General features: G+C 42.4%; 3 protein-coding genes across 3 annotated transcripts in view; all 3 read left to right on the plus strand.

Annotated features, from left to right (window-relative positions):
- The first annotated feature begins 2037 nt into the window (after positions 1-2037).
- Positions 2038-18195, plus strand: part of LOC148047643 (uncharacterized) — a 30841-nt gene continuing 14683 nt past the window's right edge. The window contains 2 exon segments of the mRNA XM_087711742.1: positions 2038-2204; positions 4563-6874. Coding sequence (XP_087567868.1) covers positions 5048-6874 — 1827 coding nt within the window. The 5' untranslated portion in view covers positions 2038-2204; positions 4563-5047.
- The window catches only part of LOC148047644 (uncharacterized), a 32632-nt gene continuing 28522 nt past the window's right edge, over positions 14086-18195 (plus strand). The window contains exon 1 of the mRNA XM_087711752.1: positions 14086-14741. The gene's annotated coding sequence lies outside the window, so the exon portion shown is untranslated. The remainder of the gene's footprint in view (positions 14742-18195) is intronic.
- On the plus strand, positions 14735-17971 carry LOC148047645 (uncharacterized). The gene has a single exon (XM_087711716.1). The coding sequence runs from the start codon at positions 15095-15097 to the stop codon at positions 16226-16228; it is 1134 nt and encodes a 377-aa protein (XP_087567842.1). The 5' UTR covers positions 14735-15094; the 3' UTR covers positions 16229-17971.

Below are 18195 nucleotides of genomic sequence, written 5' to 3' on the forward strand. Positions count from 1 at the left end.
ATTAACAAACCTCCTGAGAATAATTACCAGGATATCCGGACAATTAAAAATAGCTGCAGAGTACAAAATAATACAAAATACCTAGGAAGTGCATGAAGAAGTTACGTTAAGAGAGGAAAAGATCAGAGTGACAACAAAGACTGATTAGCTCAGGGCGAAGATGTAAAAATAGGAAATACAGTAGAAGACACTAGAGCTCATCCCTGCCCCATGGGAAGTACTTTAGGGCAGAGGAATAACAAAACGCAAGATAGGATTAGAACCCTTAGCAAAGGGACCAGTGGTGGGTTTCAAAAATTGTTCGAACCTACTCTGTGGGTGTGGCCTCCTTTGTGGGAGTGGCTTGCCGCCCATGTGACCGGATGGGAGTGGCTTGCCGCCCATGTGACCGGATATGAAGATGCCGACGACACTTGTCAGAACCACCTTAAATCACCTCACACACAGCACTGGCATGCATAAGAATAGGATGTCAACTTGTTTTTTAAAAGGCATCTTTGGTTTGCGTTAAAACAACTTCAACACACGCAATGTTCTGATTGCACCACAAACGCAGTAGTCATCCTTACCTTTCACAGAGGCAGTGAGTTTTATAAATAGGAGCATGATAGCATAGAATAATCATATCCAAGGACCAGTGGTGGGTTTCAAAAAAGTTTGGAACCTCTTCTGTAGGTGTGGCCTGCTTTCCGGGTCCACTGGTGGAACCTCTTCTAACCGGTTCGGTAGATTTGACGAACCGGTTCTACCGAATAGGCGCGAACTGGTAGGAACCCACCTCTGAAAGGGACACAAACAAATAGAGCTATCTATCTCTTTGTAATGCTGACATCTACTGGGGGCTGATCAAATAATAGTACAAAGAAAACAAAAGGACTTCAAGGAGGAAAATGGTATAAAAAATATACACTTATTGTTTGACGGGGTCAGCTCAACTAGGAACGCTGGTCTACATCACTGTCAGTCTTGCTTTCCTGAAATAATAAAGACAACCTGTTTTCAAATGCAGCTTGCTTCGATCCTAAATTCATTCACTCAGCCAGTGATGCTCTCCCAGCCAGAAATCTGAACCCGCAGAGGAAACCTTTTTCCATTTAACACCATCTTCAAAAAAAAGTGGGGGGGAAACAAATCCAGGAAATTACAGACAGATCAGCCTGACATTAATACCTGATAACATCTTGGAAAACATATCCAGACAACACATCTGTGAACACATGGAAGGAAACAAAATCATAACCAGTAACCAGTAGGGTTGATTTAAAACATTATGCCAAACAAACCTTATTTAATTGTTTGACAAAATGACTAATTAGTGGACCAGCAAAATGCTGTGGATATCATATACTTAGATTTCAGTAAAGCATTTGATAAGGTAGATCACAACCTACAGTAGTGGCCAAAATTGTGGAAATCTTTTGGGAAAAGTGTATTTTTGAGGTTTGATGGCTAATAACATATTTTGGGGTTATGGTTTTTATTTTATGGTTAATACCATAAAATTATATATCAATGAAAAGATATTTTAATCAAGAATGTAATGCAATAACTTTTATGAAGGATTTTCTATTAGAATAGCAGTTATAAAGAAGAAAAGTGAAACACGTAGAAAAAAATGGTGTAGTGGTGAAGGCACCAGGTTAGAGACAGAGAAACACTCAGTTCCAGTCCCACCTGAAGAGCAAAATCATCTGTTGAACTTTAGCCAGTCCTCTCAAGTTTAGGAAGCAGGAAAGTGAGGAAACCACTCCAAAAACCCTTGCCAGGGAAACTGCAAGGACAGACATTACAGACTGACCCAAAGGCACTAAAAACGAAGCTAAGTAGCGTCACGTGTCACTACTTCACGGGGCTCAGTTGCAAAGGTCGGTCGCTAGGAATCGAAAAAGCCCGGCTGCCATATAATCACTACAACATCTTCCAAAACGCCTTGGTGGAGGTTGGACAGGCATGTTTTCCCACCTCCTGTCGCTTGAGGGCGGTCAAGCAACACCTGTGCCTAGAAAGGCATCAATTCAGTAGTGTCAGCCGTGCTTCAGCTTTAAAAAAAAAAAAGAGTTTGCAACCATCGAGTACATCATTGCTAGAAAGAATGAGAGTAGAGAAGAAGCTCAGGGGAACTTCCTCTTGGATCGCTTATGGGAGGAAGGAGGTGTGCAGAGCGGCTTTTGTGCTCTTCCCAGGATCGAAGCCGCAGCTGGAAGGTGAGTGGAGGGCCGGTGGGAGGAGAGTCCTGGAGCAAGTCGGGTTGTTCAGTTCCCTCCACGGCCTGGAAGCAGAGAAGCAACTGGGCTAAAACATCTCAGCTGCTGCTGCTGCTGCAGGTTCCTTCCCTCCCCGAATTTAAGCCCACTGGGGCTGCATGCTGTGAAACTGGTGGCTGCAATTTTCCTCCTGGTGGGAAGATTTTAAAAATCTCTTTTAAATTAAGGAGGATTCTTTGGGAATGGCTTCCCTCCAGAGGTTGTGGGTGCTCCCTTCACTGGAGGGTTTTAAGAGGAGATTGGACAGCCAATTGAATTCTGGAAGGAGGGACGCGACACCAGGGTGAGCAACAACAACTTCTTTATTAACAGGCAACTTATGACAGCGATTCAAATGGCCGCGGTGCGCGCCAAGGTATTTATATTAACTAGACAGCCAATAGGAACCCGGGACTTGGGCAGCAACTGCTGTCAAGTCCCTGGTCCAATTAAAGGTAACTTTCGGCCGGCAACAGCCTCCTGCTGCGTCCTGGCCAATCAGAGAAGGTGCTGAAGCAACATTAACTATCTGAGCCTATTTTACAGGGCTCATGAATATTTAACACAGCCAATTGTTCAGAATCGAATAGGATCTCCTGCCTGAACAGAGGATGGACTAGAAGACCTTCAAGGTCCCTCCAAACTCAATTATTCTGTTATGGACCTGATGTTTTCTGGGCAACAAGGTCGGACTAGTGTTCCTCTGGTCTTTTTTGGGTTGTTTTGTTTTACTTCCATTTCTAACTAACAAGCACCGTGTTTCCTATTGGTGCCCCCCTCCCTGTATTCACCAGCTTCAACTGTGCTTAACACAGCAGGTGTCTTAAAAAATGAACGTTTGGAATGTTTTTATTATTCAGTTGTATTCATTTATAAAATTTATTGGCCACCAACCTTACCATGACATAACTATGGAGGGGCTTAGAGACATAAAAGATACATACATATTAAAATACATTAAAGGTGCAGATGTAACTTGGCTCTGTCCTGTGGCATCATGCTTCGTGATTGGATCGCTTAGTGACACAGATTCCAGGCCCAGCTGCAGTCAGTAAGTGAAGACTACTTCAATTGGGATGTCACCAAAGGGGTTGTGGAAAGTATTTACTCCCCTTACTTTGAGCTCATGGCTTCAGCTGTTGCTTCAAATCTTGCAGAGCCTTTCGGCATCATTTCATCCATTAAAGCCCCCAAATCTATAAAGTTAGTGTCATGTAGATTGACAGGTGTGGCTCAGTAAAATAAAAGACAGAGTCCAAGTGTGTCTGTTGAGAAGCCAATGCTTTTATTTATCTGAACAAAAACTTTCCAATGAAAGTTTCCATGGCCCCAGAAGCCTGTTGAGGCCTGAACTTCAGCCTTGCCATCTGAAAACATGAGCAATCATCAAATTCATCAGGTTCCCGATTAACATTTGTGCAGAAGGTTTGACTGTAACAATTTTAATTATTTTTTCAGGCTTGAAAGGCATGGATTATCTCCCTATTGTAGATGTGTGTATTTTTATTTCTCTCTGAGTGTATTTGTCTGCAAACGTATAATCTGAGTCATGTATCATGAGTCATGTATCAGGACGTAGTAAAAATTAGTTAGTAGGAATGAGACCGTGTCCCACAGACCCTGCTGCTACGTGGGCGGGGAGGACGATGAGAAGGAGAAGAACGGTGATGCTTTGTTCTGGCTGGGCAGGGAGTGAGCAGGTCATGCAGTGCTGGCTGGGCTGGGAAGGGGGCAATCATGGCTACCGCCAGCAGTAGCTTGAATACCCTGACTGAAGCTAGTGTTCGCCGTGCAGGGGGAGAAATGAGATGCCCTGTTGTCCCATAAAGCCTGTCACTGCTTGAGTGGGGAGGAGAACAAGGAGAAAAACAGCTACTCAGGTGGCTCCTGCCCCCCCCCTCCCCGCTGCCGCTGCCAGCAACTTGAATGCCCCGACTGAAGCAGGGATCCGCACTCTCTCACAAACAGACACAAACACAAACAGAGTTTGGAGAGCACCCTTCCTCTCTCTCTCTCTGTCTTGCTGCGGCAGAAGTTGCAGCGCTTCAGTGCCTTGCTGGCGGGGCACCCAGTTAAGCTGGTACAGGGATTGGGTGGGGAAGCTCCATACCTTCTCTCCGCCTTGATTCGTACTCCACTCCCACTGCCTCCCTCCCAGCAACCTGGGTGCCCTGGCGGAAGATCGGTCTTTCTCCCATAAAGACACACACACACACACACACACAATCTCTGTCTCTCTCTGTCTCTCTCTGTTTCTCTTGTACCATTTGCAACCATTTTATGCACAATTAACGATATACTTTTATTTGAATCTTATAGACAAAGAAGATAGCAATAGGAGCATTCTGGACACTGAGGATAACAAGCAACATTGAAAAGGAAAACAAATCAGTCTAGATATCAAAGTGTTTTCCATTTCCTTCAGAGAGCCACACAATTCTCCAACTTCCTCCGCAGGTGAGAGAGAAACGAGAGAAAATCTAGAAGAGATTTCTAGCTGGGAAACGGAGAGTGTGAATTCAAGCATATATTACATGAATGGTCAAGGGAGATTATTTTTCCATTCAGCAAAAGAGGGAAATATCTGGAAGTTACTGGGGAGGAAAAGGACAATTGGAAAACCACGTAGAGCAGACAGTGTGACAAGCATTGCTCTGGGAGGAAGAAAACGGCTTGAAACAAAACACCACCAAACAAGGGACCATCCATATTTTTAATCTCTTCGGGAATATGAGTTGTGGAAAAGCTCCTTAGACGTGCCAGTTGTGTGAAAGATACAACTTGCAAATCATAGTTGAGTATGCATGAGAGGATCCAGACTGGAGAAAAGCCATACGAATACTCTGAATGTAGCAAAACCTTTGGTCACAACAACTCCGTTTTGTTTCATGGAAGGACCCACACAGGACAGAAGCCCTAAAAGTGCTCCCAATGCGATAAATGCTTTAGCAAGTATGGCAACGTGGACTCACACCAAGGAGAAATTGTTTGAATGTCCTGAATGTGGGAAATGTTTCTGTGATAAATCCAGCCTGGTTACACACCAGAGAACTCACGCAGGAGAGAAACACTTTGAGTGTCCTGATTGTGGGAAAAGTTTCAGTTGGAATTCCAACCTGTTGACACACCAGATGACTCACACAGGAGAGAAACCCTTTCAATGTCCTGATTGTGGGAAAAGTTTCAGTACTAATTCCAACCTGGTGATACACCAAAGGACTCACACAGGAGAGAAACCCTTTCAATGTCCTGATTGTGGGAAAAGTTTCAGTACTAGTTCCAACCTGGTGACACACCAAAGGACTCACACAGGAGAGAAACCCTTTGAGTGTCGTGATTGTGGTAAAAGTTTTAGTCACAATTCCAGCTTGGTGATACACCAGAGGACTCATACAGGAGAAAAGCCCTTTAAATGTCCTGATTGTGGGAAAAGCTTCAGTAACAATTCTAACCTGGTGATACACAGGAGGAGTCACACAGGAGAGAAACCCTTTGAATGTCCTGATTGTGGGAAAAGCTTCAGTAACAATTGTAACCTGGTGATACACAGGAGGAGTCACACAGGCGAGAAACCCTTTGAGTGTCCTGATTGTGGGAAAAGTTTCAGTCGAAATTCTCATCTCGTTTTACACCAGAGCACTCATACAGGAGAGAAACCCTTTCAATGTCCTGATTGTGGGAAAAGTTTTAGTCAGCTTTCCAACCTGGTGAAACACCAAGGGACTCACACAACAGAGAAACCCTTTCAATGTCCTGATTGTGGAAAAAGTTTTAGTCAAAATTTCAGCCTGGTGACACACCAGAGGACTCACACAGGAGAGAAACCCTTTGAATGTTCTGATTGTGGTAAAGGTTTTAGTCACAATTCCAGCCTGGTGAAACACCAGAGGACTCACAAAGGAGAGAAACCCTTTCAATGTCCTTATTGTGGTAAAAGATTTAGTCAGAATTCCAACCTGTTGGCACACCAAAGAACTCACACAGGAGAGAAACCCTTTCAATGTCCTGATTGTGGTAAAAGATTTAGTCAAAATTTCAGCCTGGTGACACACCAGAGGACTCACACAGGAGAGAAACCCTTTGAATGTTCTGATTGTGGTAAAGGTTTTAGTCACAATTCCAGCCTGGTGAAACACCAGAGGACTCACAAAGGAGAGAAACCCTTTCAATGTCCTTATTGTGGTAAAAGATTTAGTCAGAATTCCCACCTGTTGGCACACCAAAGGACTCACACAGGAGAGAAACCCTTTCAATGTCCTGATTGTGGTAAAAGATTTAGTCAGAATTCCAACCTGTTGGCACACCAAAGGACTCACACAGGAGAGAAACCCTTTGAATGTCCTGATCGTGGTAAAGGTTTTAGTCACAATTCCCACCTGTTGGCACACCAGAGAACTCACACAGGGGAGAAACCCTTTGAGTGTCCTGATTGTGGTAAAGGTTTTAGTCACAATTCCAGGCTGGTGATACACCAAAGGACTCACACAGGGGAGAAACCCTTTGAGTGTCCTGATTGTGGTAAAAGTTTTAGTCACAATTCCAACCTGGTGAAACACCAGAGAACTCACACAGGAGAAAAACCCTTTGAATGTTCTGATTGCGGAAAAAGTTTCAGTCAGAGTTCCAGCCTGGTGACACACCAGAGAACTCACACAGGAGAGAAACCATTTGAGTGTCCAGACTGTGGGAAAGATTTCAGTATTAGGACTACCCTTCTAAATCATATGCTTATACACACAGGGGAGAAACCATTTGAGTGTGCCGAATGTGGATGGTGCTTCAGGAGAAATTCCACCCTTATTGCACACAAGAAAATTCACATGAGGCCCCAAGTGATGAGTGTAGAAAAGATTTGAATTTCATTTCTAAAGTCCCTCTGTAAATCCAACTGAGAAATTGACTATTTAATTTGAGTACAAAGAATTTGCCTAATTTTTTATAGGCAAATATGTAATGGCATTAAACTGGAAGGAGGAAGGAAAAAATGGCAACATATTAGTGTGATAATACCTACCTGGTCATTAGCAGCAGAACTTGCTGGATATGGCTAGTTCTTGGGTTACGAATGTAGTAGATCCTACCCATTCCATCCGAAACTTGAGAAGTTATGGGAGTGAATCTCTTACATTGAACAACATCACTCCCTGCTTTCGCCCACATGTTCATTGCTTTCTTGCTCCAGATCAGCTGGACAAGGCATCTGGCGCCAATAAAGCAGCCCTGAGAGGCTGTGCGCGACTTCTTAGGGTTGCTTTCTCATTGGCAAATCACTTGAGGATTGCGTTCCTGTAGGCTTTGGCAGCCCTTTGCAAAAAGCCTTTGCCTGTAGGAACAGGTACTTCGTAGGGACACACCCCACTCCTCCCAAGCTCAGTTGGTGGCAACAAAGGCAGTTTGCAAAGGGCTGCTGAGGCCCTTTGGGAATGCAATCTCCCAGCAGGCCTTGGCAAGAAAACGGCAAATGGAGGGAAGGCCTGAAAGAATGAAGTCTTCTCACCATTTGCAAACGTCCATGCCTCAATTCACAGAGAATAGATCCCTAAAGTGTGAGATTACTCAAGACTACTGACCTTGTGTGATCTCGCGGTACGTTAGGCCTCTGTCCTCTGAATGCAGGCAAATAAAGCACAACAGAGAGATCTTTGCAAGGTAAGTCACTCTCCACAGGCAAAATGCTCAGCTGGGGTTGGGAGAATAGGGGTGAATATAACAGAGCCTCTGCGGTCGTTCGTAAGGATGAACAACAGCCGTGGTGCTCCAGTATTCATAATTTCGGGATTTGTTTGTAAATGCTGGGGGGAAGGGGGGGCTTATCGTGTAACTTTGAACATTTGCTAAGAGAACACTTGTAACCCAAGGATTACCTATATTTATTTTTGTAGAAATTGTAAAAATCTTTTTGGAGTGGTTGCTGCCAAGGATTTAGGATCAAAGAGTTTCAGTGGGTGAGAGATTAAAGGAAGCCAACTTCATTGGTGCTGGCCAGAGATGCTTCCAAGGGCACCCATCCTAAATGTCTTGTGCGTCTGTAACTTTGCATACACAGAAGTTTTCATTAGGTCAAAGAGGGAAAATCACAGAACCAGCAGGTCTTGAAAAGGGGGGCTTGGGAAGAAGAGATGACTGTCTATATATGCTGAGAGAAATGTTTCCAAAAGGCATTTCAAAAGGTTGGAAGAAAGATTGGTAATACAGATGTGCATACAAAAATGTATCAAAGTTGCCCCACTTTTTGTTTGATACACATTCCTTTTTTAAGTCAAAATTTTAATTAATAAAATATGCAAAACAAGCAAAAACAATTGATACAGAGAAGCAGGAAAGGAGTCAAAAAAAATTTAAAAAAATATAATGCACCTTCCGCCTTTTTCTACATTGAGAAATTGTCATCACCCATTCCTCTTTGGAAATTACCTCTGCTCAGTTTACCAGAATAAAATCTTCCTTGGAAATTGATCCTGTCCTGAAGTCCATTCCTCACATTAATCCAGTCCAACATTTCACTTTCACATTGCTCTTGGAACAGGGAGATTTTCTCTATGCACAGGTTGAAAGCAGCAAAGCTTTAATGAATACATTATATCGGCAAAGATGAGGGCAAAAGCAGATCTATTTCTCGCGCAAGTGCACATAAAGTTCAAGTTTTCCCTCTCTGCTATTAGGCCAGGACACATTGTCCAATGGAGACTTCCAGTATTGTTGTGAGAAAGTCTTTTTAGGCTCTTGTAAACCTGCCAAAACGTCCTTGGTTCCCATGGTTGGCATCGATGTCTGGAGCTTTGTTCTTTTTTAAAAAAAAATACTTTTTTATTTCCATTTTCATAACATACACTCACATGTATACTATACATAACCCGTATCATATAGTATTAAATAATAATTACATCAGTTCCTCTTGTCAACAATGCCCAGAAAAATAAAAACCCATTATAGCTCTTCTGCTCTCCATACACCTCTTTCTTCTACCACCCTCCAACTTTCTATCTTCCCTCCATCATCCTTTCCTACTCTATTTCCCCTTCCTTTCTACTGCTCCTCTCTCTACAATCCACTCCTCCTTATCCTCCTCATCTTCCCCCCTTACCCTCTCTCCTATCCTTCTCTTCCCATCTTTCTTCTCCCTTCTGTTTCCCACTCCTCCTCTCATTGGTGTATTTCCACTGCATGTCAATATGCTTAATATATCCTAGTTTAAAGAAAAAATAATCATAATAATAGTAATGAAAATATAAGAGAAAACAGTATACATGTGGAGTCAAATTACATTAAAATCTAACACGTATCGGCAAACCTGATATATATCCCTCCCCCCACCCTCCCCCCCACCCTCCCCCTCCCGACTTCCCAGAACCCATACACGGTATAGATTTTTAACAAAAACAGTCTAAAATATATTGGGAAAAAGAATAAGAAATTGATAACATCTTTACATTGAACTTAGCTCCTCCTTGCTAAACTAACTTTAAACAATTTAAATCATTCCTGATCTTACGCATAAGCTATCTGGAATTTCTTAGTCCCGTATTTATTTTGTATATAATAATTTCATTTTTTCCAGTCTCGTTTATATCTCTCGTTTGAGTGGTCCTTAAGATATGCAGATATTTTAGCCATCTTGGCTAAATTTGTGACTTTCAACTTCATTAAGTAATGTGATAGGTCTATAGTTTTTTTGTTGAGTAATACCTTGGTCTTCTTTAGGTATCAGGGATATAAAAGCTGTCTTCCAAGATGGGGGTACCTTCTGTTTGAATCTTATTAAATAATTCCCTAAGAGGTTCTACCATTTCTAATTGTAGATTTTTATAGTAAGCCGCTGTCAAGCCATCTGTACCAGGTGCCTTTCCTGTCTTTAACTGCTTAATTACGTGCAAAATTTCCCCCGAAGTTATTGGTTGATTCAGTCTTTGCCTCTGCTCTTCTTTAACTATGGGTATTTTTTCTTTGTCCAAGTATCTCTCTATATCTAGGCCGTTAATTTTGTCACCCTTATACAGCTCTGTAAAAAATTCTCGGAAGACCTTTTGAATCTGTGGAACACTTCCTTCCCTCTATAGAGCAATTTAGCTATGTTTCAAGAATTTTGTTTTTTCCTAATCTGATAAGCTAACCATCTGCCAGATTTATTTGCATTACAAAAAGTATTATGTTTTGCATATAACAGACTAGTGGCTACCTGGTCTGAGATCAACATATTAAATTGGTCCTTTAATATGGTAATTGCTTCTTTAATCTTTATATCTCCTGGTTTTAAAGTTAGCTCTTGCTCTTTCTTCCTAATTTCATCTTCCAGTTCTGTTCGTTTTACCCCTTGTTTATGTCTATGTAATCTATTTATATTTATCAAAGCTCCTCTCATATACGCTTTACTTGCATCCCATACAATTTCCATAGGTGTGCCCTTATTCATATTAAAAACAAAGTATTCTGTTAACAATTTTTTACATTCATTAATGTATTTTTCATATCTGAATAAATTTTCATTCAATCTCCAAGACCTTCTTGCTTGTGTCACCCCTCCCAACTCCATCCAAACTGGATTATGATCTGATAAAACTCTAGCTGAAATCTTTGTCTTCTTCCTGCACTTCCTAGGTATTTTGTATTATTTTGTACTCTGCAGCTATTTCTAATTGTCCGGATATCCCGGTAATTATTCTCAGGAGGTTTGTTAATGTATCCTGGCTTTGTTATTCTAGTGACTTCCACTTTGGTTATGGGCTGTACTGGTCTTCCTAATGGAACACTGTCTTGGTGAAGTTCCCTTCCCACAGAGGTTAAAAAATCACAGAAGACAGCAGTGGCATCATCAGTTCCATATTGTTTCCAATTGAAGAAAGTTAGCAACCCCCTTTAGAAGAATGAAATATGTTAGGAAATATTAAAAAGGCAGAATATTATATTTTCCCTAGGGGGGAAACATGTTTATAAAGAAAGATTCTCAAAGCCTCAGCTCTCTGCCCCCAGGAGAAACAAAGGACCAACTTTTAGAAATGCATATTTGGTAATCCATTCAAGACAGGAATAAAACCCCAAGGAAGTCAGCATCTAGGATTAATTACATTTGCTAAACAAGATTAAAAACCCCAAATCATTGCCGGCCTTTGGGAGACCAACTACCGTATTTTTCAAAGTATAAGAAGCACCTTTTTCCCCTCAAAAAAGAGGATAAAAATATGGGTACATCATACACTGAATACAGCCTCTGGAAACCCCACCCCTTTTGCAAAAATGTCCATGCATAGTCTTTAGGAGGCTTCCAGAGTGCTGCTGGGGGCTGGAGAGAGGAAAAATGAGCAAAAACGGGCCATTTTTTGCCTCTTTTTGTCCCCCCCCCAGCCCCCAGGAGCACTCTACAACCCTCCTAAAGGCTATGCATGCTCCCCACTTTTTTTTTTTTTTTTACAAAAAATGGGCCTGTTTTCGCAAAAAAACGGCCATTTTTGGGAGGTCTGCAGAGTGCAATTCTTTTTTTTAAAAAAATGCCTCTTTAAAATCTTGGTGCGTCTTATACACCAGTGCGTCTTGTACTCCGAAAAATATGGTAATTAAAATCAAATAACAAAATACACAAAACAAGCCTCCAAATTTCAGCCTGGAAGCAGAGAAGCAACTGGGCTGAAGCATCTCAGCTGCTGATGCTGCAGGTTCCTTCCCTCCCCGAATTTAAGCCCACTGGGGCTGCACGCTGTGAAACTGGTGGCTGCGATTTTCCTTCTGGTGGGAATATTGAAAAAGTCTCTTTTAAATTAAGGTTGATTCTTTGGGAATGTCTTCCCTCCAGAGGTTGTGGGTGCTGCCATCGCTGGAGGGTTTTCAGGGGAGATTGAACAGCCGTTTGTTGCTTGTACTGATATGCTGTGCTTGATTTTTGTCAAACATGTCACTGTGCACTACGGCCGAACATCTCCACTTTGGTCTGGTCTGTGCAAAGGACAGTGTTCCAGAAGTCCTGTGGTTTGTCCAGGTGCAACTTTGCAAATCTCAGACATGTTCCTATGACCTTTTTAGAGAGAAGAGCAACCCTTCCAAACGAATCAGAGTTGTTCAGTTTTTTTCTATTTGCACTGTCATGAATCTTGATATTTAACATGCTAACTGAAGCCTGTAGAGTCTGTTATATAACCTTTTTTTAAAAAAAATTGCTCTTGCCATTGCATCATCTGGCCTTGGGATGGATTTTCTTGGATGTCCACTCCTGGGAAGATTGGCAACGATCACATTTTTCAGAGTATAAGACACACCAAGGTTTTGAAGGGGCTAATTAAAAAAAAGTAGGTAGGTAGATTGAGTTAGAGAGAGGGAGAGAGAGAGTTGGTAGGTAGGTAGGTAGGTAGATGACGTGAGAGAGCGAAATACAGTAGGTAGGGAGAGAGATTGCGTGTGTAGGTAAGTAGAGGGATAGAGAGAGAGTAATAGAAAGAGAAATACAGTAGATAGGTAGGGAGAGAGAGGTACATAGATAGAGGGATAGAGAGAGAGAAATACAGTAGGTAGGTAGGGAGAGTGTAGGTAGGTAGGTAGACGGATAGAGAGAAATAGAAAGAGAGAGAAATACAGTAAATAGGGAGAAAGGGTAGGTAGGTAGGTAGGTAGGTAGGTAGGTAGGTAGGTAGGTAGGTAGGTAGGTAGGTAGAGGGATAAAGAGAGAGAAATACAGTAGATAGATAGGGAGAGAGGTAGGTAGATAGAGGGATAGAGAGAGAGAAATACAATAGGTAGGTAGGGAGAGAGTGTGTGTAGGTAGGTAGTAGCCAAGTGTATTTATCCATGTGCTGGAGAAGGAAATAGCTGACAATCTGCAGCACTTGATCAATGTAATTTTCATCAATCGGTTAAAGAGCTTTTGGAAAAGAAAAAAAAAGTTTTTGCACAATGCAAACCTTCCCAAAACAGTCCATTTTTCACGAACATGAGCCCATGTTCAAACAAAAGGTAAGGACAGCTTTGGGGGGGGCTTGCAGAGTGCTCCGTGGTGGCAAAAACGAGCAAAAAAATGGCTCGTTTTTCACAAAAACGGGCCCATGTTTTGTCAAAAAAACTGCATACATAGCCTTATAGAGTGCTGCTGGAGGGGGAGCAAAAATGGGCCATTTTTTGCTTATTTCTGCCCTCCCCAGCCCCCAAGAGCTCTCTGAAAGCTTCCACAAGGGTATGCATGACCATTTTGGTGAAGGGGCGGGGCTTCAGAAGGCAAAAATGTGCTATATGATGCTGATGATGCTGATGATCAATTGATAGGTCAGAGTTTGCAGCAGCAATCACATCAATTGATCAAGGGCACTTTATTAGCAGCACTTGGCTGTCACTGTGGCGCTCCATCATTGGAGGCTTTTCAAAAGACACAAGAAAGTGACTTGTCTGAAACGGTATAGGGCAGTGATGGCTAACCTTTTTTAGCTCCCATGCCAAAAGCGGGGGTAGAGCAGTGGGGATCATGTGCGGGCGTGCCCACACCCATAATTCAATGCGCGGAACATCCCCACGCATGTGCAGGCAACCAGCAAACCACCCATCGCTTTTGGCACAGTTTTTTCTCCCTCCCCAGGGTCCAGAGGCTTTCTAGGAGCCTGGGGAGGGTGAAAACAGCCTCCCCCCCCCGGAGGCCCTCCGCAGGCTTCAGGAGCTTCCCTGAAGCCTCCGGAGGGTGAAAAGGGAACTATGGGGAACCCGGAAGTTTGGGAATGATGACTTCCGGGTTCCCCATGGGTCCGATGAAGCCTCCAGGGGGCTAAAAGGGATCTACGGACAAACTGGAAGTCACTTCAGGGAAGCCTCCTGAAGGTCCCTGAATGCTCCGGAGGGTGAAAAATGGTCCTACGGGGAACCTGGAAGTTCAGGAAATGGGAACTTCCAGTTTGTCCATAGCTCCGATTTTCAACCACTGGAACCTTCAGGAGGCTTCCCTGAAGCCTCGGGAGGCCAAAAACCGGCCCTACAAGCAAACCAGAAATGACAATCACATGTATATGGTCTCCTGCTTTAGCAGGGCTTGGATTAGAAAACCTCCAAGGTCCCTTCCAATTCTGTTATTCTCTTCTTTTCTGTTGTAATGATATTTATTATGTCTTGATAAGTAAAACCATAGAAATCAAAGAGGGTGTAGTTTCTTTTTCACTGGACTGTCTTTGAAAACAACCCTTTGCGCTGCTAAGAATTCATTGATTGACCCAGTCAACAAGCGAATTTCATCATTGAATGGATCTGGGTAGTCTTCCATGTGTCAAATGAATAATGATTAATGTAAAATTATTGTAGCTTTGTGGCATGTTTGCTTTTTCATTGTAACATAAGCTTTTTTCTTTTTTTCTCATCTTCTGCAACCATTTTATGCATAATTATACACTTTAATTTGAATCCTATAGACAAAGAGGATGGCAATATGAGCACGCTGAACAATTGAGGAAAACAAGCAACATTGAAAAGGAAAACAAATCAGTCCAGAAATCAAATGTTTTCCACTTCCTCCAGAAAAACACACAATTCTTCACCTTCCGGGTAAGAGAGAAAAAAGAGAAAATAAAGAAGAGATTTCTATCTGGAGAAAGTAGAGTATGCAAAACTCAAGTATATGTTACATGAAAAGTCAAGGGGGATTATTGTTCTTTTGAGCAAAAAAGGGAAATATCTAGAAGTTACTGGGCAGAAAGTGGGGCAACCCTCACTCTGGAAGGAAGAATATCACCACTAAATCAAAGCAGCACTAAACAAGGGATCTTCCATAATTTTGATCTCCCCAGGAATATGAGTTGTGGAAAAGCTCCATTGACGTGCCTGTTGTGCGAAAGATACAACTTGCAACTCATAGCTGATTATGCCTGAGAGGAATCCAAACTGGAGAAAACTGGAGAATGTGGCAAAACCTTTGGTCAGAACAACTCTGTTGTGATTCAGGGAAGGATCCACATAAGAAAAAAAGCCCTTCAAGTGCTCCCAATGCAGTAAATTTTTTAGCGAGCATGGCAACATGGACTCATACCAAGATGAAACCCTTTGAATGTCCTGATTGTGGGAAAAGTTTCAGTACCAATTCGACCCTGGTTCAACACCGGAGGATTCACACGGGAGAGAAACTATTTCAATGTCCTGATTGTGGGAAATTTTTCAGTCAAAATTCCAAACTCGTGAGACACCAGAGAACTCACACAGGAGAAAAACCCTTTGAATGTCCTCATTGCGGAAAAAGTTTCAGTCGGAACTCTTTCCTTGTGGCACATGAGAGAACAGGAGAAAAACCCTTCGAATGTTCTGATTGTGGGAAAAGTTTCAGTCAGAACTCCACCCTGGTGAAACACCAGAGAACTCACACCGGAGAAAAACCCTTTAAATGTTCTGATTGCGGAAAAAGTTTCAGTCAGAATTCCAACCTGGTGACACACCAGAAAACTCACACAGGAGAGAAACCATATGAGTGTCCAGAATGTGGGAAAGATCTCAGTAGTATGACTAGCCTTCTAAATCATATGCTTATACACACAGGGGAGAAACCATTTGAGTGTCCTGACTGTGGGAAATGTTTCAGTCAGAATTCCCAACTGATTACACATCAGAGTGCTCACACAAGAGAGAAACCGTTTGAATGTCCTGATTGTGGGAAAAGCTTCACTCAGAATTCCAGCCTGGTGACACACCAGTGGATTCACACAGGAGAAAAACCCTTTGAATGTCCTAATTGCGGAAAAAGTTTCAGTCAGAACTCCAGCCTGGTGGCACACCAGAGAACTCACACAGGAGAAAAACCATATGATTGTCCAGACTGTGGGAAATATCTCAGTAGTGTGACTAGCCTTCTAAATCATATGCTTTTACACACTGGAGAGAAACTCTTTGAATGTCCTGATTGTGGGAAATGTTACAGTCAGAATTCAAACCTGGTGACACACCAGACAACTCACACAGGAGAAAAACCTTTTAAATGTTCTGATTGTCAGAAAAGTTTCAGTACCAATTCCAGCCTGGTGTCACACCAGAGAGAAACCATTTGAATATCCTAATTACAGAAAAAGTTTCAGTCAGAATTCCAGCCTGGTGACACACCAGAGAACTCACACAGGAGAGAAACCATATGAGTGTCCAGACTGTGGGAAATATGTCAGTAGTATGACTAGCCTTCTAAATCATATGCTTATACCCACTGGAGAGAAATCCTTTGAATGTCCTGAATGTGGGAAATGTTTCAGTCAAAATTTCAGACTTCTGAGGTTTTTTGTCTTTCAATTTGCCAGAGAGTTCTTTATGGATCCAGTAGAGGGCACTTTAAGTCCTGAGTGGTCATCATCTGAATCGGTTTCACTTTCTCCCACGGAAGAGGAGGGTTCCTTCTCCTGGCCTGGAGAAAGGACATCAACACCTTCCACGCTTTCCAGGGCAGTTTCACAGCGTCTCCCTAGTTGCCAGCCAGGTTCCTCCCTACCAGCCAGGGTCAGTTTTGGGAGATGTCTAGCGTAGCAGTTGGGTTCCCAATGCCCCTCCTTTCCTTCTTTTGGTGCCTCCTCAGACCTCCCCCACATGTGCACCAACAGCTCACAAAACTCCTGTGTGTACTCAGCCTCAGGCCTCCCCTCCTGGGTTAAGGGTTTCATCCTGCTTTTCGCCTTTTGATTTAGGGGGGGTCATCAAAACGTTTCCTCAAGGCAGTCATAAACTCCTTGTAATCCCTCAGCAGGGGGGAATCATCATTATGCAAGGCTACCATCCAGGCAGCTGCTTTTCTTTCCAAAGCCATAGTAACACTTCTCACTTTGGCAACTTCCGATGAAAAACCTCCCCAAACTCCTGCATGTAATTCCAAACTTGTAAAAAAAAAAACCAGTTCTTTGGGATCTCCTCTGTACTTCACTCCAAGTGGAGGAATCTGAGGCAGGACGGTTGGCCTTGACCAGGTCCAAACATCGTCCAATAACATGATCAGACGATGGTGAGAACAAAACTCCCTTTATGACAATTATCTTGAATGTCCAGTCCTGGGAAGATTGGCAACTGTCTTGAATGTTTCCTCTTCTGAATAATCTTCCTCAGTGTAGAATGATGGATTTTAAATTACCGTATTTTTTTGAGATGCATCAAGACTTTGAAGAGGCAAATATTTAAAAAATGTTTTGCACTCTGCAGATCACCCAGAAATGGCCCATTTCTCGCAAAAACTGGGCCATTTTTGTATCCAAAAAAGGGGGCATGCACAGACTTTAAGGGGCTTATAGAATCCTCCTGGGGGCTGGGGGAGCAAAAATGAGCGAAAAACAGCCCATTTTAGCTCATATCTGCCCTTGCCTGCTCCCAGGAGCACTTTGGAAGCCTCCTAAAGGCTATGCACAGCCTTTTTGGTGAAGCGGGCGGGGTTTCAGGAGGCCAAAAATGTTGCATTTACTGTATAAGATGCACCCAGATTTTCACCCTTTTTTTGAGGGAAAAGGGTGCATCTTATACTCCCAAAAATATGGTATCTGGAAATGGCCTTTTAAACCTTCCCAAATTGATGTACAGCAACAATTGCTTCTCTAAGATCATAGCTGAGGTCTTTACTCTTTGGCATTGTCTTAACACACACCTCAATGTCAGAGACTAGGAAACTCCTACACTTTGGCTTTTGTAGATGTAGTCTCTATCTCTGCCCCGTGTTGCAACGTGAATCAAGTAAATGCAGTCTTACTGAAGTACTAATGCAAATCTCTGGCATTTTTCATGTTTCAGCTAAGCATGAAAAAATAAAGTTTTGATTGAAAGCAAAATTGTGGTTGCATGTTTGCATTTCTATTTTAGTGTTTTAAAATTTTATAACACCTGTGTTTGAAAACAACCCTTTGCACTGCTAAGAATTCATTGATTGACCCAGTCAACAACCAATTTCTTCATTGAATGGATATTTGAACTTGGATCTGGGTAGTTTTCCATGTGTCAAATGAATCATGATTAATGTAAAATTATTGTAGGATTGTGACATGTGTGCTATTTC

Source organism: Thamnophis sirtalis, unplaced genomic scaffold (genome assembly GCF_051295495.1).
Source record: "Thamnophis sirtalis isolate CommonGarterSnake01/CBP01778 unplaced genomic scaffold, rThaSir2_p1.2 scaffold_3, whole genome shotgun sequence".
Classification (NCBI taxonomy): Eukaryota; Metazoa; Chordata; class Lepidosauria; order Squamata; family Natricidae; genus Thamnophis; species Thamnophis sirtalis.

What these genes read in the sequence shown, in the direction of transcription:
- LOC148047645 (XM_087711716.1), top strand. Translation starts at nt 15,095, where the DNA reads ATGTGGCAAAACCTTTGGTCAGAACAACTCTGTTGTGATTCAGGGAAG.